The sequence below is a fragment of the Geotrypetes seraphini genome, chromosome 5, assembly GCF_902459505.1.
Source record: "Geotrypetes seraphini chromosome 5, aGeoSer1.1, whole genome shotgun sequence".
Classification (NCBI taxonomy): domain Eukaryota; kingdom Metazoa; phylum Chordata; class Amphibia; order Gymnophiona; family Dermophiidae; genus Geotrypetes; species Geotrypetes seraphini.
This window is the reverse complement of record NC_047088.1, coordinates 54,121,417-54,145,630: the sequence shown is the minus strand read 5'-3', so window position 1 is coordinate 54,145,630 and position 24,214 is coordinate 54,121,417. Positions and strand designations below refer to the sequence as shown.

Here is a 24,214-nt window from a genome sequence, read left to right as displayed (position 1 = left end):
AGACTCAATCACTGTTGGCCGATTCTCTGGCCAATTTTCCAACAGCGATTGAATCACTATCAAGTTTGCATGCAAATGATTTGCACAGAGGTTCAAATAATTTGCATGAAAACCCACTGACTCAATCGCTCAGTGAGCAATTGACACATGCGCAGAGCCCTAACAGTAGTGACATGAGAAGCAGCCTCCTGTCACTGCTGTCAGGGCTTCTGCCTTTTTTTTTTTTTTATTTTTTGTTAAAGGAACAGATGTTCTGCACAACTTAAACACACACCATCTGTTTCACTAAAAAAAGTCTCCCCTCCCACGCTAACACCCCTGAGCCACAGTTCCACCCCAACCCCAAAAAGATGGCAGGAGGGATGCCCACTCCCTCCTACCAGGAAAGAACTCCCCCTACCCTCCACCCCCTGAATATAAAGGCAGGAGGGATGCTCCCTCCCTCCTGCCACAAAGGCACCCGCTCCCTCCCCCCCCAAATAAAAATGGCAGGAGGGATGCCCACTTCCTCCTGCCCAGAAAGATCTCTCCCCTCCCTGAAGAAAAAGGCAGGAGGGATGCCCACTCCCTCCTGCCACTGGAGGCTCCCCTCCCCATCAAGGACCCTAGGCCCCGTACCTTAAAATTTGGAGCATGAGGTACTGAAAACACATCCTGCTCCTTCTCTTTTCGCAATGACACTGGGCCTTAGGCCCCTCCCCAGTGCATCATGTGATGCACAGGAAGGGGCCTAACTCCCTGATTGGCTCAGATACCTTGGGCCCCTCCCAAGGGAGGAGCCTGAGATATCTAAACCAATCAGGGACTTCCTTACTGGTTAGGTTAGAATCAGCCTGATGGTGGAGTTAGGGTGGATTGGCAACTTAGCCAATTAGCAGCACTATTCAGTCCACTAACTGGCTCAGTGCATAAAGCTAGGACAGCAAAAAGTCAATGAAAATCGATCTTGCCGGTTAAGTGTGAGTACCCAAACTTTGACTCGGATATTTAATGCCAGTGACCCCGGCATTGAATATCTAGGATCAATGACAATATCAATATCAATGACAGTTTCAATATCGGGCCCTTACTGCCTAAATCATGGGTGTCAGAAAGGGCTCACACACTAATCTGTTTTAATGGCCAGGCAAAATTAGTGAGTAGCCATTAATATATAAAAAAAAAAAAATTTTGGTCATTTTATTCCAGGGATAAAAATGGTCTTATGCTAGTGCTGCCCAATTTGTTGATTCAAATCGATTCACCGATTCACTTCAGTGAATTGTTTCAAATCGATTCATTTTCTTAAAAAATTGAGCTTACCGATTTAGTGACCAAATCTCCACCCTGCACACCTTCGGGCCTCCTAAAGCAGGAATGGCAGCGAAAAGCCTTTCCTAAGCGCTGTCTCTTGCTGGCCATCCACTGACACTGCTGCTCCTGCTTTAGAAGGCCCAATGTCAGAGTTCACAGTGGTGGGGGGAGGGGGGTTGGTTGGGAAGTGCTGCATTGAGGCATAGGCGCCAGCACTGTGGGTGCCCGAGCACCCCCAATATTTTGGGGACTTCATGTGACACGTTACCCTTGGCCCCGCGGCTTTAGGGGGCTTCCTAAAGGCCGGCATGATTTTCCCTTCTCTCCACCATTAACCGGCTTCCCCCTGCCCTCCCGGTCTCACTTTAAAAACTAATTACGGCCTGTAGATTGTTGGTGCTATAGCGATTCTAGCAGGCTGCTGTCAACCTCCGCTGCACATTCCCTCTGCCACAGTCCATCCTAAACCAAAACAGGACATCATGTCAGAGGAGGGGTGGGACTGCAGCAGAGGGAATGTGGAGAGGAAGCTGCCGTCAGCATGCTAAAATTGCTACAGCACCAAAGATCCTCTGCAGGTCATAATTAGTTTTTAAAGTGAAACCGGGAGGCCAGGGGGACGATAGTGGAGAGAAGAAGGAAATATGCCGGTCTTCGGGGGATCCCCTAGTGTAGCTATTAGAAGTACATGGAGGGAAGGTGTCCAAAGAGAGGGGAATATGCTGGACTGCGGGGGGGGGGGGAGGTGAAGGGGAAAAAATAATGGGTCTGAAAACTGAGGAGAGGGAGAAAGATGGTGGACAATGGGAGGGAGGGAAAAGAAAGGGCGTGAAGTTGGACCCAAGTGGGGGTGTGGAGGGAGGGGGGCTAGAAATACTGGCCAGGAGGGTAGTTGGAAAGAGAAAGGTAGAGATGGTGGACCCTGGGGTGATGGGGAAGGAGGGAGAGATACTGGATGAAAGGGTAGTAAAAAAAAGGAGAGATGGTGGGATCCATTGCTGCAGCCGCTCTTTCATTCTTTGGGCCTCCAGCAGCATGAGTGAGGTAAATATGCTGCCTTCCGCGGCTGGAAGCTTTTCCTCTGCTACTGCTTCCTTGTCCTGCTTAGACGTGAAGCAGTAGCAGATGGAAAGCTTCACTCATTGCCGGTGGCCCAGAGAGCACAAAATTACTGCCTTATCAGATCCCATGGAGGAGAGAAATGGGGGGGGGGGGGGGGGGGGAGGAGAAGTGGTCATTAGAGAAATGCTAGACTGAAAGGATGGAGACGGAAAAAAATGAAAGATGCCAGAACTCCAGGGGAGGACAGAGATGGAAGATGGATGTGAGCACAAAGAAAGAAGAAAACATCAAATGGGCAGGAGACCCTGGCAAGCGAGTTAATAAAGACAAACATAAACCAGAGCCTTGGACCAACATGATTTGAATAATGACCAGATAACAAAAGGTAGAAAAAATAATTTTATTTTCTGTTTTGTGATTACAATATATCAGATTTGAAATGTGTATCCTGCCAGAGCTGGTGTTAGACAGTGAGCATGAGCTAGGACCTATCAGAGAGAGGAAAAGTCTTTTTTGTTTGTTTATTTTGTTTACACCAAAGCGCTAGCATGGGTAGGAGAGGGCAATAGGGGTGGGGTGGGTGAAGACGCTATAAAATAAACCTGCCAGGATGTTTGAAAAAAACCACCCAATTGAACAGGAAAAGCGAGTCAAATCGAAAAATCGATTCAATAGGCTGAATTGAATCTAATCAAAATAAATATTCCCTGAATCGGGCAGCATTACTCAGTGCATGGGAATGTCTTGCATAAGGGCATGCTTGGGCCACATTTTACTAATGTTTGGTAAAAGGGCCCTAAATGTTCACAAACTTTAAAAAGTTCAAATACAAAGGAAATATGAATTTGTTTTCTACTATAGTTCGAACTGCACAAATGATAGCAAACTGAAAATGTTCTGTGTTTCCTTTAGAATATATGTACCTCGTATACTATGACCCTTGATCTACTAAAGGTGTTTGCTATAGGCTGAAAATGGGAAAATACCTTGATAAGAAGTCAGACCCTATAAGTTAAAAGGTCTGAGAACTTTGGTCACTTTTGCAATTACAAACTTGTCTTCTCTATGCAGATTTATACAAATGATTTCTAAAATCTTCTGAGATGTACTCACCTCGGCTACCTCTCTTGAACATGTTAGGCTCCTTGGAATCTCCCATCCAGCTGCAGTCTGTTGGCATGGAAACAGGCCTCAAGTCACCTAGAAACAGCCCAAGGACCAATTAAATGTTTCTGTACACAAACCTTTCTATGGTCGCTGTATTGCAGATATCTGGGGTGTCAAATAAAACTCAGTATAGTTGCAGTTAATAATATTCATTAAAACTTACTTGTGACTTGGATTAACTACCTTTGGAAACAGAAAACTAAGCTTGATGGAGCTTTAATATGACCTAGTATGGGTTGGCCATTGTTGGAAACAGGATATTGGGCTTGAAGGACTTCAGTCTGTTCTAATATGGCAATTCTTATGTTCTTAGGCTGTTCTTATCTACTTCCTGCAGCTTTCTTACTAATTTCAATCCCCTTACTAAACTAGTCCTCTCAAAAATCATAGCCTCTATGAAACCACTTCCATTATCATTCATCCTTTGCCTACATATTTTCTTAAAGAGATCCTTGACTGCCTTTTGCCATATCTTATCTCCATGATCACTTCCAGTCTTATAACTGGTTATGTACAAGATGGCTGTTAATACACAACTAAATGCCCAGGAGCCTATTTTGGTTGGCCAAGGCAACTCAGGCCCCACCTGTGGGCGGGATTTAAGCCGCCTGGGCCAATCCGGCCCCATTCCGGAGCCGGCTGGCCTGCCGGACAAGTGGGCTTGGCACCCGTCCGTCCGGCCAACATTGACAAGGTATGGAGGGTGGGATTGGGGGTAGGGGGGTCTTGGGGTCAGCGGGGTGGGCCGATCAGGGGTTTGGGGGGATGTGGTCGTGAGGGGGTGATTCAAGGGCAGGAGGGCCTGTGATCCCTCTTGCCCGTATTATAGTGGGGGTGGGAGGTAGGGGGTCCACCTGGGCAGGAGGGGTTGGGCTTCCTCCTGCCCGATCTTGTAAGGGGTGGGGGTCGCGTGGCCAGAAGGGCTTGGGCTTCCTCCTGGCCCCATCGGACTTGGGGGGATTAGAGATTGTGGGGCAGGAAGGCTTGGGCTCCCTCCTGCCCCGAACGTAATCGGAGTTTCGGGGGGGGGGGGGTCCGTGGGGCAGGAGGGCTTGGGCTCCCTCCTGCCCCGATAGTGTGTGTGTGTGTGTGAGGGGGGGGGTGATGTATCACGACAGGAGAGATTGGCCATCTCCCCTGCCGCAATGCGATCACTCCTCTACCCGAACTGCCACAACCCGCGGCAGGAGAGATTGGGCATCTCTCTTGTCACGGGTCACAGCAGTTCAGGTAAAGGAGTGATCGCATTGCGGTATGGGAGATGAGGCATCTCTCCTGCCACGATGGTTGCGGTGGGGGGGGGGGGGGTAGGTTGCCGGGCCGCTGAACTGATTGCGCCAGCCACGATCAGCTCAGTGGCCCCTTTTTGGCACTTATACCTGTTTTGACTTGGTCTAAGTCAAAACGTATAAGTGCTGACTAGGCAACCTGCTTAAAGTTTTGGTTATACCTGCTGCACGCCTAGGTCTAGGTTGGCCTACCTCCTGCCCACCGCCCGCCCTTTCCCCTCCTCTAAAAATGCCTCTTTTCTCTCTGTACATTTAGAGGCAGGGGAAAGGCCTAAGCTGGTTTTAGATACGTCTAAAACCAGCTTTGATTATGGGTACTTGGACGATCAGGCTTTTTGATCATCCAGGTAGCCATTTAGACCACTTTTTAGACGTTTTTTTCTTTTGATTATGAGCCTCATAGAACATAGAAAATGACGGCAGAAAAGGGCCACGGCCCAACAAGTCTGTCCACTCTAATGACCCACCCCCTAAATTCTTCCCTGAAGTGATCCCACATGCTTATCCCATTTTCTCTTAAAGTCCAGCGTGCTGTTGGCCTGAATTACCTGCAGTGGAAGACTATTCCAATGATCAACCACCCTGTCGGTGAAGAAGTACTTCCTGGTGTCACTATGAAATCTCCCACCCCTGAGTTTCAACAGATGTCCTCTTGTCGCCATAGGTTCTTTAAGAAAAAAGATATCCTCTTCTACCTCAATACGGCCCGTGACATATTTGAACGTCTCAATCATGTCTCCCCTCTCTCTACGCTCCTCGAGTGAGTTTGGGCAAAGTTTTTCATTGTTACTTCAGTATTTTGATCTTTTAGACTGAACAAGACTTTATGACTCCTGACGCAGGTGGAGATTCCGAAACAGGGCCCATGCCAGGCCCATCATTAAAGTAGAATGGCCTGGAATTTGAAGGCTCTTTGTGCTTTTTTTTCTGTTCCTGCATCAGGGGTCCACCATCATTTACAAAAGATAATAACAAAAGGGACACAAACATAATATAAAGAAATAATCTACACACAACGTTATGTACATACTAAATTTTTAATGAAATAACACTGATCTTGAGCAATGAAACCAATTTGCATCCATTGATCTGCAAACACTGCTTCCAGTCTCATGCATATTCATTGCATATATATCCTGAAAACCTGACTGGCAAGGGAGTACTCCAGGACCGACTTGCGAAACACTGCGGGCCTACATAACAAAAGACTCTGGCTATAGTGGTACTACGTGAATATTCAAGGGGTCACAAAATACAATAGGATCTAAAATGACTAGTAACATGGTAAATAACGGCAGATAAAGATCCGATTGGTCCATCCAGTCTGCCTAACCATATACTCTATAAATTAATGATTTAATTTAAGTTTTTATTTTTCTTAGATATTTCTGGGTCAGAAACCCAGAGCTCTGCTCGATACTGTGCTTAGGTTCCATCTACTGGAGTCTCCGTCAAAGCTCACTTCTGCCCATCTAAACCATCCCAGCCATCAAATTCCTTCCCAGCCCATCCTCAAATGAATGGCCATATATGGGACACAGACCATGCAAATCTGCCCAATACTGGACTTAGTTCTTCAATATATTTCTCGTGAGGACTCTGAAGTTGTATTCTTAAGTGACTGTCACACAGTTAGAACATAAGAATAGCCTTACTGGGTCAGACCAATGGTCCATCAACCCCAGTAGCCCATTCTCATGGTGGCCAATCCAGGTCACTAGTACCTGGCCAAAACCAAAGGAGTAGCAACATTCCATGCTACCAATCCAGAGCAAGCAGTGGCTTCCCCCATGTTTTTCTCAATAACAGACTATGGACTTTTCCTCCAGGAAATTGTCCAAATCTTTCTTAAAACCAGCTATGCTATCCGCTCTTACCACAACCTCTGGCAACGCATTCCAGAGCTTAACTATTCTTTGAGTGAAATTTTCTCCTATTGGTTTAAAAAGTATTTCCCTGTACCTTCATTGAGTGTCCCCTAGTCTTTGCTAATACTAGTCTTTGCTAGTACCGTATTTTCATGCATATAACGCGTGCGTTATACACAATTTTACAAACCGTGCATAACCGTGCACGTTATACGTGTGAGCGCATTGTACAATTTTTTTTTTTCATTCCGATCCGGCATCCCCCCTGTGAACCGGCATCCTCCCCCCCCCCGCTCGCGTCACCTCCCCTCCCCCCGCGATCCTACATCCCCCCAGCACCGCAAAACATCTCTTACCCGATTGGGCACCGGCACCAGCACCAATGCACAGGACGTGCCAGTGCCAGTGCCCGAAGATCCTCCCTCGTTGGGCTGGGCTGGGCTGGGCTGGGCGGTGCGAGGGAGATCCTCCTTCTTCCTTGTGCCGGGCTGGACTGGGCTTTGAGCATTTGCGCATGCTCAAAGCCTTCTGGTCTCGCTCTCTCCGAGATTCTCAGATGCCGGTTCGCAAGCCAGAAGAGTAAGCGGGAGTGGGAGGAGGTTATAGCAGCATGCACGGTATACGCGTGTGCGTTCTATATAAAATTTTTTTTACAGAAATGCTTTGGACCCGCGCGCTATACGCGTATGCGTGTTATACACGTATGCGCGTTATATGCGTGAAAATACGGTATTTGCAGAGTAAGTCTACGGAGATTAGCACATGTGCCAGGAGCCTCAGGACACAATAAAATAGAACATTCTAAGAACCAGCATGATTTTATTTGCAAATATTATGTTGTATAAGCAGACAGTTTTATAGGCATTAAATACAGCACTTTGAGCTGATCTTGTTAGAACAAAAATATCAAAAAAGGGGGAAAAGAACAGGTAAACAGAAATGTAGACAGCTACAGACTAGAAATGAATGACTGTTCCTGAACAAACACACAAACTTAATATAAGTAGAGATCAAAACAAAATGTTACTGTAAGCTAGTCTAAATTGTGTGAAATGCCACAGAAGTCAGTCAAACATAATGTAATTGTTCTGTGTGGCTGAATATGCATTAAGAGGAACTGGGTCACTGAAGTCGGAGAGGCCTCATGTATCTTTACACAAACAACCAACTTGCAGGATTTTATATACATCATTCATGTAATGTGGAAAAGTCAGAGAGGTGACAGATTGACGGATCATAAGCAAGACAAGGGTCTGCTAATGTGCCATATACAGGATAAACAAGTCAAAATAAAAAATACACAAGTGTATTTCACCCAAGCAGATTTCAAAACTTTGAAACTCATGACATTTAAAACTTTGAAACCTGAGATGGTCCAAGGAATTAACCCCTTGGCCCAATTTAAACATTTCTCAAATGATATGCTAAAAAATAAATATGCTTGAAGGATGAAAAAATGCCAATTAATCAAAGAATTTCTTACAAAATCTCTCTCATAACATTCTAAACAATTCATTCTAAACTGCCCCAATGTATTGATAAATATCTTATCCCATATGACCCACCCCGCAGTCTTAGATCAGCTAATCGTAAATTGCTGACTGTCCCCTCCCTTCATATAATAGGAACCAAAAGGCCTGACATTTTCTCAGTCGTAGCCCAACTTTGGAATACCTTACCAGCTCTTGTTAGAGAAGAAGCTATTCTCCAATGTTTCAAAAGCCTACTCAAGAGTCATTTACTTAAAGAAGCTTTTAACATTTGATTTAAATTTTACAGTATCCTTTTTAACTCCCTTAAGGAATTAAGCAGCAATGAGCCCTTTCCTTTTGTTTTTTTTCCTTATTTGTCTTTTGTTCCTATCCAAATTGTATTTCTACATAATTTAATTGATTAATATACATAGGAATTATATTATTCATGTATAGATATGAGATGGGGGTGGGATATAAATCTTTTAGTTATATATTGTTATGGAATTATCAAGTGATAATGTAATAAGTTGTGTTCATATTTTAATGTACACTTGATGTATATGTTAAAATGAATAAAGATTTGAAAAAAAAAACAAAAAAACCCACTAATTTTATTTCTAACCCTATTTCCTTTTGTCTCCCATCTGTCGGTCTCATTTATCCCTTTTTAATATGCCAATTATTAGCTGATGTTTCTTTGTAATTTGTTGGTTTTTTAAAAATTATTAATGGTATTGTTAATGGCATTTTTATTATGTTCATGCTCTTTTTTATATATATTATAAACTCGCTTAGAAATTAGATAAGCAATTAAATCAAATTTTAATAAAACCATGAAACCTCCCAATTTCATCAATGTAAGTCATAGAAATATAGAAACATGATGGCAGATAGAGGCCAAATAGCCCATTCTGTCTGCCCACCGCAGCAACCACTATCTCCTCCTGTCCCTAAGAGATCCCACATGCCTGTCCCACACTTTCTTGAATTCAGTCTTTGTCTCCCACTACTTCTACTGGGAAACTATTCCACACATCTACCACCCTTTCTGTGAAAGACTAGTAGACATAGAATGGGCTACTAGAACTGTTTGACAAGAATTGTCAGAAATTATTTATGAATCAAAAAACTCCAGTGTTTTTAGATGAAGTGCAAGTGACTCAAGAAAAGCAGAAACAGTTTCTGTTGCATTCAGGGGTCTTGCATTTATAGTCTTTTTCTTGAACATTTCTTGTAAATGTACCATTAATTTTCAATCTGTTAAAAAAAAAAGTTTCTTTGCTCCTGCTCAATTAATTGCCTTTTTGGCATAAAAAAGAGTAGGAGTAACTATCTGCCTCTTCTGAGGCCCTAGCCTTATCTGATTGCTCCAAAGAAAAAAAAAATATGGCATTCGCTAATTTGAGAGGGGTGTTTTTCATTCTTTTTTCTTCTCTTAAATTAAGTTTGGGTCCAATGTGGACTTTAGCTATTTCAGTTTACTATGGCCTCCTTTTATCAAGCCATGTTAGGATTTTTTATCGCCAGCCATTGCAGTAAAAGCTCCGACACTCATAGGAATTCTATGAGCATCGGAGTTTTTACTGCAGTGGCTGACAATAAAAAACCCTAACACGGCTTGATAAAAGGGGGCCTATATATGGTAGTTATTTATTTCCTTTAATAAGTTATATCTGGATAGATTTCTGTTCAAATTGTTAATTTGAAATTGCTGAAAAATAAAAAGTAAAAAAAAACCCCCAAAACATTCATATGATAGCAATATTTAGCAGGCCTGTGTTCCTGGAAAAGACTGAGGTTGTACAGTTAGGGGAAAATTCTAGAAAGGGCATCTAAATTTAGGTGTAGTAACAAATGCCTACCAGCACCCAAATAATACACGTCTGAATCACACCTACTCAGGCACTTTAGGTCGTCGAATTCCATTATAGGCATGGCTAACGCCAGAAATTGCATTAGGCAGCCTACAGTACCTGCATAGGTATGATTCACGACAAAGATAGGCACTAGAAATGAGGCCCAAAAAACACTGGCCCACATTTCTGTTGTCTATCTTTCACAGAGGAGCAATTCTGTATAGAGCACTGTCATGTGATTGACTTGATCGGCTGCCCCTTTTTAAGCAGCTACCGATATCGGCACCCTATAGAGAATCCGGGCCATAATGAGGAGGATGAGCCCCAGAAAACAGGTCAGAATTATGCTTTAATTCTACTGAGTACTGTTTCAAAAAATGTAAGTTCTGGCACGATACCTCATTAATATATCCAATCTTGCCCAAAACTGATCCACAGTCTGTCTCACACTCTATATAGATTCTTGTAGCAGCTTGAGCAGTCCAATACTAAGAAATGTTACCTGAATCCTCAGAACAAAAAGAATAAAACCTTTTGACTAAACTTGTATTTAAGCAGGTAGACTGGTGTCCTTTGAGTGAACTTTCTAACTTTCCAGAAAGGGATAGAACCTAGAAGTTGCAAGAAAGCTGTAGAACAATAGAAGTGACTAGTATAATCAGTGGAAGGTTCTGGTGGCTACAGAATCCTCCTGTGACTATAAAAGAGACTCCTTGAAACTATGGGCCTGTTTTACAAAGCTGCAGCGCGGTAATGGCCCCGAAGCCCATAGAGATTTAAAGGGCTTCGGGGCTGTTGCTGCATGGCTTTGTAAAACAGGCCCTATGTCTTAGGTTCATATCCTCACCTCTGATCCCATCAGCTTCAAGGGAGAAGCTTCTAGCAAAGTCTGAGCAATGTAGAACTCAGAGATCATAAGACTTGTAAGTCACCCAAACCAGCACATACAAAGGCATAAAAGTGTAATAGAGAGGAACAAGAAACAGCAACTGTAAAATTGTTGTCCTGCAAATGTGCTTTGCAGTTCTGTCCTCTTAGTACTGAAGTATATTTTTAATCCCAGAGTCATGACATTTCATGGCAGATAACAATCCTGATTTGGAAATGATACTTCGATAATCTAAATCAGTGCTTCCCAAGTCCGGTCCTCGAGATCTACTAGCAGGCCAGGTTTTCTGGAAATCCACAATGAACATGCATGAGAGAGATTTGCATACCAAGAAGGCAGTGCAGGCAAATTTCTCTCATGCATATTCATTGTGGATATCCAGAAAACCTGGCCTGCCAGTAGATCTCGAGGACCAGACTTGGGCAGCCCTGATCTAAATAATTAACAAGACAACTTTAAAATGCTAAAGAAATGAAATATACCATGAGTAGGTGTTTTTTCTCTACGCCGAATCCCTGTAGCTCTCCCTCTTTCATAGTCTGAGCCTGCTGGATGGCCTTCTCCTTCAATTAATGTGTAGAACTTCCCACTTTCGTGTTCCAGAAAGTAGCTTGGAGATTCTGAACCTTTTGTTCCTGATTTCCCCACTCCATATTTGTTGATGTCATCAGAAGGCAATATTCCAACATCATCCCTATAAATATTAAAATAGTACAATGAACTGAAGAAACATAATTTGAGAAAATGCTAACAAATAAAATGAATAGGAAATTCCATATATTAGATCTGTAGTTTTAAAAAGCTCAGTAGTATAAATGGGTTTTCTGAATCTCAAGGCTTATAGGTTGAAAATCTAGCTGATATGTCTGCTAATGGGCACTAGGAAATGGGCTTAGTGTGTGCTAACATGGGAGTGCTTTAAGCTCATTTTCACAAAAATTACCCTATAAAGTACATCACAAAATTAGCAAAATAGTACGAGGTACTTGTGAAAGAATCAGTGGCACTAGAGACGCTCCATCTAATGTAATAAATAAATAAGCATCTATCTTAAATATTTATAATACGTGTGTGTGTAGCCTCAGTGTGATTGTTAAGCTATAGGGGCTACTGCCACTGTGAAATCCCAGCTTTAATCAATCGGGAGGCTCTATTACAAGCCACGCCCACACCATCATAAGCCTACACAATGCGATTAAACATAAAAGTGCATAAGTGCTTTAAATAATACTACATATATAGTATTATTTACATATATAATATTATTTACATATATAATATTATTTAAAGCACTTATGCACTTTTGTGTTTAATCGCATTTGTGTAGGCCTGGCTTGAAATAGAGCCTGCCAATTGATTAAAGCTGGTTTTTCGCAGTGGCAGTAGCCCCTATAGCTAAACAATCACACTGAGGCTACACACACTTATTATAAATATTTAAGATAGGATGTTTATTTATTTATTACATTAGGTGGAGAGTCTCTAGTGACACTCATTCTTTCACAAGTACCTCGTACTATTTTGCTAAGCTCATTTCCAGTATGCCCAGGATATATTTTCAGGTATTTCTTTTTCAGGTTGCGCGCTAATGCTTGTATACTGTACATTCACATAAGCTGAAAAAATTGATGCCCTTGATATGCCCCTCCAAAACATGATAAATATATAAATATAAATAATTCACACTCAGCGTGCACAAAAAGGTTACTTAACACAGAACACTTTAATGTGCTTTGTGGTAACCATTCTCATGCATGCTAACTGCACATTCAATGAAGGCTCTTGACAAAATATTCAAAGGCAAGCAAATAACACTCCAAATGAAGAACAGACTTGTCCACGCACTCATTTTCTCGGTGGTCAATTATGGATGCGAAAGCTGGACACTACAGAAACAAGATAGAAAGAAGATTGACTCATTTGAGCTTTGGTGTGGGAGAAGGATTTTATGCATGTCGTGGACCTTCCGAAGAACTAACAAATCGATTCTGGAAGAGATCAAACCGACTATTTCACTCAAAGCCCAAATGATGAAGTTACGACTGTCTTATTTTGGTCACACTGTCAGAAGAGAAAGATCATTGGAGAAGGGTGTTTGGGAAGATCCAAGGAACAAGGCGAAGAGGGCAACCTGCAATCAGTTGGCCGGACATGCTGAAAACAACCATGAGGATGACGTTGGAGGACCTTACCGGACTAGCACAAAACCGATCTCTTTTTAGATGTGCAATTCATCAAGTTTCTAGGAATCGAACACAAGTCAATGGCACCTAACTATCCCCCCCCCCCCCCACCTTTTACAAATGCGTAACGTGGTTTTTAGTGCTGGCCGCAGCAGTAACATCTCTGATGCTCATATGAGCATCAGAGCTGTTACCTCCATGGCTGGCACTAAAAACCATGCCACACTTTTGTAAAAGGGGAGGGGGTAACTAAGTGCGCATTAGAGCTTAACCCCTTTAGTAGACATAACCCTGGGTGTTTATTTTTCTGATTGTTAGGTGCTTTTGGAAAATACTGAAAATAGATATTTACAGGTGTTTTAACGGCATAAAATACATTTCTAGTAACCTTTTTTGTTGATTCAGCTTAATAAAGTACTCACTCCTTTCAAGTACATCATTCTCTTCCTTTCAGTACAGTGACACCCCATTTTCCTAGCATCCTTACCCCTTCTCCCAGAATAATGTCATGCTCACTTCCAGGGACTTTATGTATGGAATGCCTTTACTCTGCACCCAACTGTTTTTCACCCCAAGAATGCAGCTACTTCCTCCTTTGGCCTGTGCCATTTGGATGTCAGTTCATTAAACATGCATGTTGAGCTATCTCTGATACCTCTTCAGCGCCAGCCCTCATGGTGCTGCCAGCATGAGACTGAGGACATCACTTCTGCTCAGAAACAGTAGCAGAGGGTGGATGATGTCACTACACTGTGGTAGGGCAGATTAGTTTTCAAGCTATTTGGTTTATTTATTTTTTTTTTTTTAAACCCACCTATTGAGGATGTTTTATCAAGTAAGAAATGTATGAAAGAATTGTGTGGGTTTTTTTTTATAATCAATATGAAATCACTATAGAAATGACAAAACATTTATTTTTAGTTTATATCTTAGTCATGGCAGTGCTGGATTAGCTTCTCTCTGTATTGTGCAACAATAGAGCATTTTAATGTAGCTCAACTGGTAAAAAGGGAAGGGGATAAGTCTTGTATTCCTCTTTTTGGTGGTTACATATTTAAAGTAGTTTATATATATACAGGTACTTACTTTGTACCTGGGGCAAAGGAGGATTAAGTGACTTGCCCAGGGTCACAAAGAGCAGCGCTGGGATTGATCCAATCACCTCAGGGTGCTGAGGCAGCTGCTCTACCATTAGGCCTCTCCTCGCCTCCAAATGTAAAACATTCCTGCTTTTTAATAACTGACATCTTTAATAATATGTACAATACATTAGCACTGCTAAGGAAGGGCAATTCTACAACAGACAGCTAACATGTTCAGCCAGTATATGCATAAATCGCAATAATTTTCAATTTGAAAACTACTCCTTTGAAAAACCCTGCTAGTTAGAATGCCCAAAATTTTGAGAAAATTAAAGGCTTATGTCGGAAAATCTATAAATATGTATATAAACTGAGACCTTTTCCAACTCTGCCCTTTAGAACATGTCTGGTTGCTACAGATAATTGCATGTTGAAAATGAGAACATAAGTGTTGCCATACTGGGACAGACCAAAGTTTCATCAAGCTCAGTATTCTTTTTCTAACAGTAGCTGATTCAGGTCACAAGTACCTGGCAAGATCCCAAAAGAGTAAAACAGATTTTATGTTGCTTAACCTAGAAATAAGCAGTGGATTTTATTAGGCTTATGGACTTTTCTTTTAGGAAATTATCCAAACCTTTTTTAAATTACATTAAGAGCCACCTGAACCCCTGACAGCACAATCCTGCCCTTCCATAACCCTATCTTACACCCTCCCTCCTACCTCCAGAGATTTACCCTGGGTCTCCATTGCTGCTACCCGGGTTGGCGCCGTCATACAAAATGGTTGATGACACCTTGTGGTAGTAACATGGTACTACCATTAGAGAGAATTCTTCCATATAAGGAACTCTAAATCTATATCTATCTATGTAAGTATATTGTTACAGGTTGTGGTCCTGTCTTGTTTGGAAAGGTGGTGCCTTATATGTGGGAGGCCACTGGAGGGAGCCCTAACTTCCTGAGTACCCCTTAGGGTCAGACGACTAAAGGAAATGGTCTTGCACTTTTAAGGTTGACAGGTAGGGGGCAAAGACAGGTAGGAGAAGAGAACATTTCCCTTTTAAGAAAGTTCTGTCTACATCTGGAAGATGAGAGTTCTAAAAAGGATGGGGTTTGGTCCCAGAATCCCCATAAAGGCCCTTCCCTGAAGAAGGGAGACAAAGGGTAGGAGGGTCTGGAGAAGGGTGCTCTATGCAGCTCAAAGGAAAGGGCTGAGATCCTGAGAAGTGGTCCCTAAAGAAAGAAGAGGGAAAGAATTCTCATCAAGTAAAAGGTTGGAGCAGTTCCAGCTTGGAAAGTCTGTGGTAGGATGGGCCACAGAAGAAATGGGGACATGGTATTTACCTCTTGTATTGAAGTTATGTTTTTCTGTTTGAATTGAGTTGAAACTGCTGTCACATGGTGTTAACTGTAAAAGTAAAGCATTCTTGGAAAGGCTACATGAGAACCAAGTGGGAAATGTCTCTTTAAAGGAAAGTGTTGAAAACATGTTTGCTGAAGGAACATAGATACTGAGAAAGAGAAAATCATCTTAACATTTTCTTTTGTTGTTTTCTTTTAATTAACAGCTGGGGGTGGATGATGGCAACAGAGGAAGTCAAGTAATGTTGGTACCATCCAGGGTGTGGAGGCAGTTTGGCTGAGAGTTCTAAGTCCTTATTCATAGGGGGGCCCAGCCTGTTTTTTTAACATAAAGGAAAACACCCCTAAGCCTTGTCGGAATATAATTGCTGGAGCCTGAGAAAAGTCAGGTGCTAATTTGCATATATTACTGATTCTAACAAGACTGTCTTTTATATTGTTCTCTTCGTATGGGATAGTGATTGTGAATGAGCTGGGAAGCTTGGGAACTTGAAGCTATGAATAAGAAATGCTTCCAAGATGTGATAATCAACTTCCAGAAGAAGGATGTTGATGTTGGGCAATTTACCCTGAGTATAACAAGTTCCTGAAATATGAATTAATGATGTTAAGCCTGCCGTTACAATGGGATTATCTCTGAGTGTTCTCTTGGAGACAAAAGGCACATGTTATGTTATGTTCGCTCTTACGCAGAATCCTCACACGTCAGAATTCTAGACAGGTTACAAGTTTTACATGTTGCATGGCTCATTTAGACATGCCCACTTAGGCCTGCTATTGATCAGGAGCAACTGATAGCATTCTATAAGTTATGCACATAAATTAATGACACACTCATGCCCCCCCCCCCTTGTTCTGCCCACTTGTACGCCATCATAGCACTTACGTGCTACTTCATACAATAGCTTGTAGTGCACTTAGACTTGTAGGTGGTGCATTTCAGTGCATTTGCATGCACCTGGTTATAGAATTGTCCATTTAGTCTTTAACATTTGGTTCTTTGCCATGTGTACCTTGGTCCATATACAGGAGAAAGGATGAAGACATCATGGACAGTAGAGCCATCCATTTTGGGTGTCATTCCCATTGTGCTGGTTGGTGTGGTAGAACAACTTGTTGGACTGGTTGGAATGACAGGCTGTAGAGAAACATCAAATGAATAATTTAATAATCCTAAAACAGTAATCTTCAATCTACAGGCAGAGATTAACAAAATTAATATGTGGCATGTCTCAGTATTCTGCAGTCTACATCAGTCTGCCACTCTCCTGGACCATCAATGACTGCAACTACACTTCTAGGTGATATTTTCATTTTCTCTTGCTTTTAAGAATCCTTTTAAAATCAGATTGTTTATAGGATGATCTAAGTGGTTCAGCTTAAATCTGAGTGCCATATGGACTGTATGGTGATGGGGGATGGGAGAAAAAGCCAGTTATGCTCATAGTTCAACATTATATTTCTCCCCCCCTCTTTGGATCATTTTCCAGTTTGGATGGAAACAGCCACAAATTCAATTTGATCTTTCAAAGCTTTGCATTATAATTATAATTTTACAACTGACCCACACATTTCAATTCTTGCTTCTATGACCTGTCTAAAATGGGGGTATATTATGTGTAAATCACAATTCCCTCTGTACCAGAATACACCTATATACAAGATGTGCAAAAATACATGTGTTTTTGACACTTTGTGACCCCAGGGTAATTTTATATAAGCATGTAAAAGGCCTATATGCAAAAAAATAAAAAATAAAATAATATATATATATATATATATATATTTTTTTTTTTTTTTGCATATAGGCCTTTTACATGCTTATATAAAATTACCCTGGGGTCACACAGTGTCAAAAACACATGTATTTTTGCATATCCTGTATATAGGTGTATTCTGGTACAGAGGGAATTGTGATTTACACATAATATACCCCCATTTTAGACAGGTCATAGAAGCAGGAATTGAAATGTGTGGGTCAGTTTGTCTTGAGTTTCACAAGTAGTTTAGAAAAGAATCTGCTAAGGATGAGTGTGTTCTAAAATACTGGAGAAATGGATGTTTGTATGCAGGGTAAGAACAGCATAAGCACCCATTTTAGAAAAATAAAAATATAAGATATCAACGGGTTCAAAGCCAGCATATACTGGGATGTTCCAGCATATAACCAGTTATGTTCAGCACCTCTGCCATCCCTCCAGTGGAATGCTGCTCAATAGCAGCTGTTTACCAAATCCTATACATAACTGGGTAGCAGACAGAGCTGTGAAATAATAGTTGGAGCGTGAAGTCAGATGCAATTATAGGGTTACTGGAGTTGGAGTCAGAGTTGATAAAAATGTACCAACTCCAAGTAAATGTAAATGGTAATGCATTAATAATTCCAATTTCACAGAAACTAATTCGATTAACCTATTTATTTCTTTAAAAATATACATTTTTTTAACTTTCTGTAAGAATTCTTAGCCCTTTTTAAAATGTTTATAAATTTTGGGCTCCTTTTACAAAGGTGCGCTAGCGTTTTTAGCGCACACCCGGATTAGCGCGCGCTATAGCGTGCACTACCTGAAAAACTACCGCCTGCTCAAGAGGCCAGCAGGCACACTATTCCGCGCGTTAAGGCCCTAACGAACCTTTGTAAAAGGAGCCCTTTTATGTTTAATGTTACTCAGTCATGTTTATAACTTATTTAATATATAATATAAAAAAGCCACAATGTCCTAGCTATTGCCTTTTCCAGAATCATACCTTTCCCTCCACCTTTGCCAAGAGTTCAATATCTTTCTCTAGTCTTTGTTCCCCTTCCCCCCCCCCCCCATTGTCTAGCATGTCTCTCTCTTGCCCTTCCCCATGCCCAGGTCAGGTAAACATCTCCCCGTGCAATTCTCTCCCCCCATGATCTGACACTTCCCCCTCTCCGTGTACTTTTCAATGCAATTGTCTCCTTTTGAATACTAATAATGGCACATGAAACTGCCTGAATTGACCGTGGAATCTTTCTCCACCCCCACCCCCCCCCCCCCTTGATATAACTTCCTGTTTCTGCAGGGGTACAGCAGCGAGAAGGACTCTGGGACTGACTCAGGCAGCTTAATGTGAAACTGCCTCTGTCAGTGTTCTGAAGGGGAAAATCTCATTGATAGATACATGGGGTGGGAGGTGGTGTGGGAAGCAGGTCAGGACAATTGCCATTGGAGGCTTGCACAGGGCTGAATGCTGCTGTGAAGTCTAACCAGCACCTTGGCAATTGTCAGGTCAGATATTGACATAGAGCAGGTAAAAAAAAAGGTGCTGGTTTGCTATATTGGCGCATACCGGCACACAAAAAGCTCAGTGGAGACAGGGACAAACTTTGTACCCGTGCCATTCTCTTATGCTAGAGACTAGTATCACATGTACAAACTTAACACATTTTAGACAATTGGCAAATGACTTCATTAGTTAAAAATAACCTGCAAAAGCTGCTCTTGGGTTTAAATGAACAATTGTTCAATGACATAATTTGTGATTTGTGGGCCTTTGATGTGGTAACAAGACTCCTACCATCTGCAATATCCTTCCATCATGTGCCTAGCTACTTAAGCCTCTTACTGCAACAGATTCACCCATTGTTACTGGCATCATGAAGCATTTTCTGCACTTAATTAACATTTATTTTCCAGTTCATCCACTAGACAGTGTAGGTTCTCTTCTACACCCATGTCTGAAAGACAATCCAATTATCTTCCCAGATGATGTAGAAACACAGGCAACTGAATCTTTAGGAAGGCCGTTCTAAAACCATATCAAAATGGAAGGCTCTGTTTTTGATTTATAAAAGTTGTACAGAATACTGTCCCTTTTATACTTAAAGATTTAAATCATAATTGTTCGAGGCTTGTGAAAATGAGGACAGAGTCTGCGAAGACAGAGTTTGCAGGGATAGGGTGGGGACTGAGAAGGGACTGGGTGGGGATGGGGACCTTGTCTCTGCGTCATTCTCTAGCGGGAGCACAGCAAATCAAAGGATAGACCAACAGACCCTGTCAAATTCTAACAACAAAGCATTTACCTCCAGATTCTATGTCGCCCAAAGTTGGGTACCCAGATTTGGGCACAGTGTTCAGATGTGTGAATAAATTAGTTAAATGTCACAAATTTGGATTTATGTACACATCTGCTTACATACTATTTTATAGCACTGTGGGCCTGATTCTTTAAACCGAGCCTAACAGCACCTAACTCTGCTCAGTGAACTTGTCAATCAACTGCTAGGCTGAGTTTACAGAATCACGCCTACTAGCATCTAAGTTGACTTAGGCATCACTAGGCTTCCTAATGGCACCGGTTTTCCTGGCCTGATGTACTGGCACCTACCACAGACACCTAACAAGGTCTATGTCATACCATGCCTATTCTCTGCCCCCCCTAACCACACCCACTTTTGTGGTAGTTATCATTAGTCACCGGTAGGTGTTGATAGGTGCTGTGCTGAATTCAGAGTATAACTTCAATTAACATTAAATTAATGTTTTTTAAATTCACTTTTAATGGTGTTTTCAATTAAGGGATAAGGACTTGTGCACTGCCTTTTCGTAGTTACACAACCACATTCAAAGCAGTTTATATACAGGTACTCAAGCATTTTCCCTATCTGTCCTGGTGGGCTTACAATCTAATGTACCTGGGGCAGTGGAGGATTAATCTAATCTAATCTTCTATTTGTGCATCGCTCATAAGAGAGGTAAGGGGGAGAGAAAGAGGAGGGAGAGAGAGGAGGTGGATAGCTAAGAGGGAGAAGAAGGGGAGAGAAAAAGAGGGGCGAGAGGAGGAAGGGAAAGGGAGAAAAGAGAGGGCAAAGGAGATTAAGTATCGAACAGATGGGTTTTCAGTTTTCTTTGGAAGATGATGTGGCAAGTTCTGGTCTTTTTTGTAAGGCCATTCCAAATATTGACTTCTAGGAAGGTAAGCATGGAGTGGAAAACTCATTTATAGTGAAGATCTTTAGTGGATGGGAGATTTAGTAGCATCCGGTTGAGGGTTCTGCAGGAAGTAGACCATGCTATTGAGAAGAGTTGGATGAGTGGGGCCACAGAGTTTCCATAAAGTATGCGGTGAATGATGCAAGATATTTTGAATGTTATTTGTGATGGGATGGGTAGCCAGTGCATTTGTTTGATGAAGGTTGTGACTGTCATATTTTCTCAGGTTGAAGATATGTCTTACGGCAGTGTTTTGGATGCGTTGAAATTTGTGAATTAGAGCAGTGTTGATTCCCATGTAGATGAAGTTACAGTAGTCCAGTTGTGGTAAGATTAAGTGATTTGCCCATGGTCACAAGGAGCAGTGTGAGGTTTGAACCCACAAACTCAGGGTTCTGAGGCTGTAGCTCTAACCACTATGCCATACTCTCTTCTCCTAGTTAGGAGTTGTGCATGGAATTTTGATAGGTGCCGTTGGACATCCACAGTTAGGGCGCCTAGTGGCACCTAACCTAGGCACAGTTTTTAGAATTTCCCCCTGTGTTCCCAAAGTTTCTTGTGTGCAACCCAAAAGGGAGTATGGTCTTGGGAGAGGCATAGATAGGTCAGGGGAATTCCAGATATTTAGACACAGTTATAGAATACCAGGATTATACACCCAACTTGCACGCCAAGATTTAAACTCGGTTGCAATTAGCATAAGTCTTCGTGCCCAAATTTGAGTGTGGGAATCTTCTCTAAGCCCTAGTCTTTAAAGGGCGCTTAGCCTGGATTTTCCTGGGCCTAAATTTGAGCGCCATTACTGAACCTGGCCCCATCATTTTTTTTAAAGTTTCTCACCAACAAGGGGGATGTGGGGGGTGATAGGATCAAACTGCGTACAGCCCTCAAATATCAAGCAGCAGCATTCTGAACACTTTGGAAAGCCTTTTTATTGTTTGTTTTAGAATTAATTTATTATTAGATCAGTCAAAAATAAGAATGCAATGAATAATTAATCAATCAGGATGAAAATGATTATTCGTTAAAGGTTAAGTATTATCACTTGATTACTTGATTATAATGCACTACACTGAGAAAAATACTTGAAAAATTAGAACAAATGAACATAGACTTAGTATGACTTTAAGAGAGGAGGCAGCCAGAGCAGAGCTAACAGGCAGGGAGGAGAGAAAGAAGGTAGCCAGCTAACCAGAATGAAACAAGCAGGTAGGAGGGACAGGAGAAGCCTGAGAGGAGCAAGAAGGAGCCAGGGGCAGCGGCGAGAGTAAGCTCTGTCCACCCCCACCGCATCATCGCCCGAACTCCCCCTTAAAAGGGATCCAGCCAACGGTGCACATGGTGCCGATTTGAGGAGGCAGCCAGAGCAGAGCTAACAGGCAGGGAGGAGAGAAAGAAGATAGCCAGCTAGCCAGAACAAAACGAGCAGGCAGGAGGGACAGGAGAAGCCTGAGAGGAGCAAGAAGGAGCCAGGGGCAGCGGCAAGAGTAAGCTCTGCCCACCCCCACTGCGTCATCGCCCGAACTCCCCCTTAAAAGGGATCCAGCCAATGGCGCGTGGCAAAGGCGAGTGGCAAAAGTGCTCGCCTTAGCGAGAGCACCTTTGCGAAGACGTCTTTAAGAAGGGCCAAGTCGTCAACAAAAGGACACCTAGGGGCAGCAAGGTAAGAACAAAAAGTCAAACACAACTGAACTAACAAGCTAAAAGGCAGACACAAAAGGACACCTAAGGGCAGCAAACTAACCAACACACAGCAGGCAGATTAACCAACACACAGCAGGCAGACTAACTAACACACAGCTAACCAGCCAACAGGCAAACCAACCAACACACAGACAACTGGAGTACACGCCCAAGTGGAAAAGACAAGATCAGGAATGGCAGGGAAGACAAGAAGCACCAAGACTATAATCAAGATCAACGCCCCGTCTGCCGAAGAGATCCAGATGAAGGCAACAGTATCCGTGCAGACTGAAGAGGACCCCCCCCGATGGATGACGGAGATTTCTGTTCAGACCGAAGAGGAGCCCCAACTGAACACTTCAGTATCTGTGCAGACAGAAGAGGACACCAAGCAACAGCCCAACGGAGACATCCTGCAAGAACTGACGAGTCTGAGGGAAGAAGTGCAGCGGCTAAGAAGTATCCGAGAGGGCGAGGCGTTCATCGTTGATGTCCTCCAAGAACAGTCTCTAGTCTCCGAGCAAGTGCACGAAGATAGGTCCATCCTCAAGACACCCGAATCAACTAGACATGCAGCATTGGAAGTAAAGACTGGGGTACAAGAAGAGACTCGAGACGACGACACCTGGCAACTAGTCACCTCTGCAAGCAAACACAGAAGGCAGTCCTCCTCTTGGTTATCTTCAAGCAAAAACAGCAACCTCACATCGACACCACAGATCACCCTGAGCAACAGATTTCAGCTTCTACAAGAAAGACCCGCCAGCAGAACTCAGGAGGATAGTCAGGAGGACATCCAGGAGTGTAATCTTGAAACCCGGCAGACGACCCCAACTCAAGAAGCAACGAATCAGCACCCCCCCCAAGAAGCGCAGAGTGGTTGTCATTGGGGAATCTATGCTGTGAGGAACCGAGGGACCAGAATGCAGACCAGATCTACAATCAAGAGAGGTCTGATGTCTACCAGGAGCCAAGATCCGGGATGTGACTACCTGCATAGGAAAAATAATCAAGCCCCCAAGACCACTACCCAATGCTCCTCATCCATGTTGGGACAAACGACACCATCAGGAACTCACCAAAGAAGATGGAAGCACTGGTGGTCTTCTCCTCCATCCTACCAGTAAGAAACAAGGGGAGAGCCAGAGAAGAACAGATCCAGAGGACTAATGAATGGCTACGGGGATGGTGCAACGAGATGAACTTCGGCTTCCTGGACCACGGAGAGGCACTTCAGGGACTGCAGGGACCAGATGAGCTACACCTAACTAGAAGAGGGAAGAACGTCCTGGGACGACGCCTGGCTCATCTGTTCCGGAAGGCTTTAAACTAGGTGAGCCGGGGGAGGGGACCCACTCTCACACTAGTAGGGTAAGTAACTCCATCTTTGAACCTGAGGTAAGTAATCGCGTGAATACTAAAGGGGACAGAGGCAATACCAAAGGAAACAAAGGCATGATCGAGGAAGTCAAATTATCTCACGTCAATTCACAGGGAGTCAGAGCGAGAGACAGAGACTTAATATCTGGGATAAGTAATCGAGTCAGTATAGTGAGGGGCAGAGGGAGAGACAGAGACTCCGTCTTGGAGTCAGGGGAGTCAGAGGTAAGTAATCAAGTCGATAAAGTGGTGGAGAACACTGAAGGAGACAAAGGCAATAATAAGGGCGATGAAAGCAAGATTAAAGGGGACAAACTATCTCGGACAGAAAACACTCCATACAAACAGAAAATATTGTCAGTCATGAATGCTAATGCCCGTAGCTTAGGCAATAAAATTCTGAAACTAGAAGCAGAAATGAGGCACGCCGACCATGATGTAGTGGCGATATCAGAAACGTGGTTCTCGGAGTCCCACAGATGGGATATGGTCATATGATCATATAACTTACTCCATCGTGACAGAGAAGGCAAATCAGGAGGAGGAGTAGTTCTGTACATTAGAGAAGACATCAAAGTTACTAAAATCACAGACATCAAGTATAAGGGAGAATTCCTCTGGGTGAACCTTGCCAGGGGCAATAACAAATGCCTCTACCTTG

General features: G+C 42.8%; 1 protein-coding gene across 1 annotated transcript in view; it reads right to left on the bottom strand.

Annotated features, from left to right (window-relative positions):
* LOC117360298 (connector enhancer of kinase suppressor of ras 2-like) overlaps window positions 1-24,214 on the bottom strand; it is a 719,694-nt gene that overhangs the window by 187,143 nt on the left and 508,337 nt on the right. The window contains exons 10-13 of the mRNA XM_033943988.1: window positions 16,543-16,667; window positions 11,382-11,593; window positions 3,469-3,555; window positions 1,723-1,727 (exon numbers count right to left, since the gene is read on the bottom strand). Of these exons, the coding sequence (XP_033799879.1) occupies window positions 1,723-1,727; window positions 3,469-3,555; window positions 11,382-11,593; window positions 16,543-16,667 (429 nt within the window). The remainder of the gene's footprint in view (window positions 1-1,722; window positions 1,728-3,468; window positions 3,556-11,381; window positions 11,594-16,542; window positions 16,668-24,214) is intronic.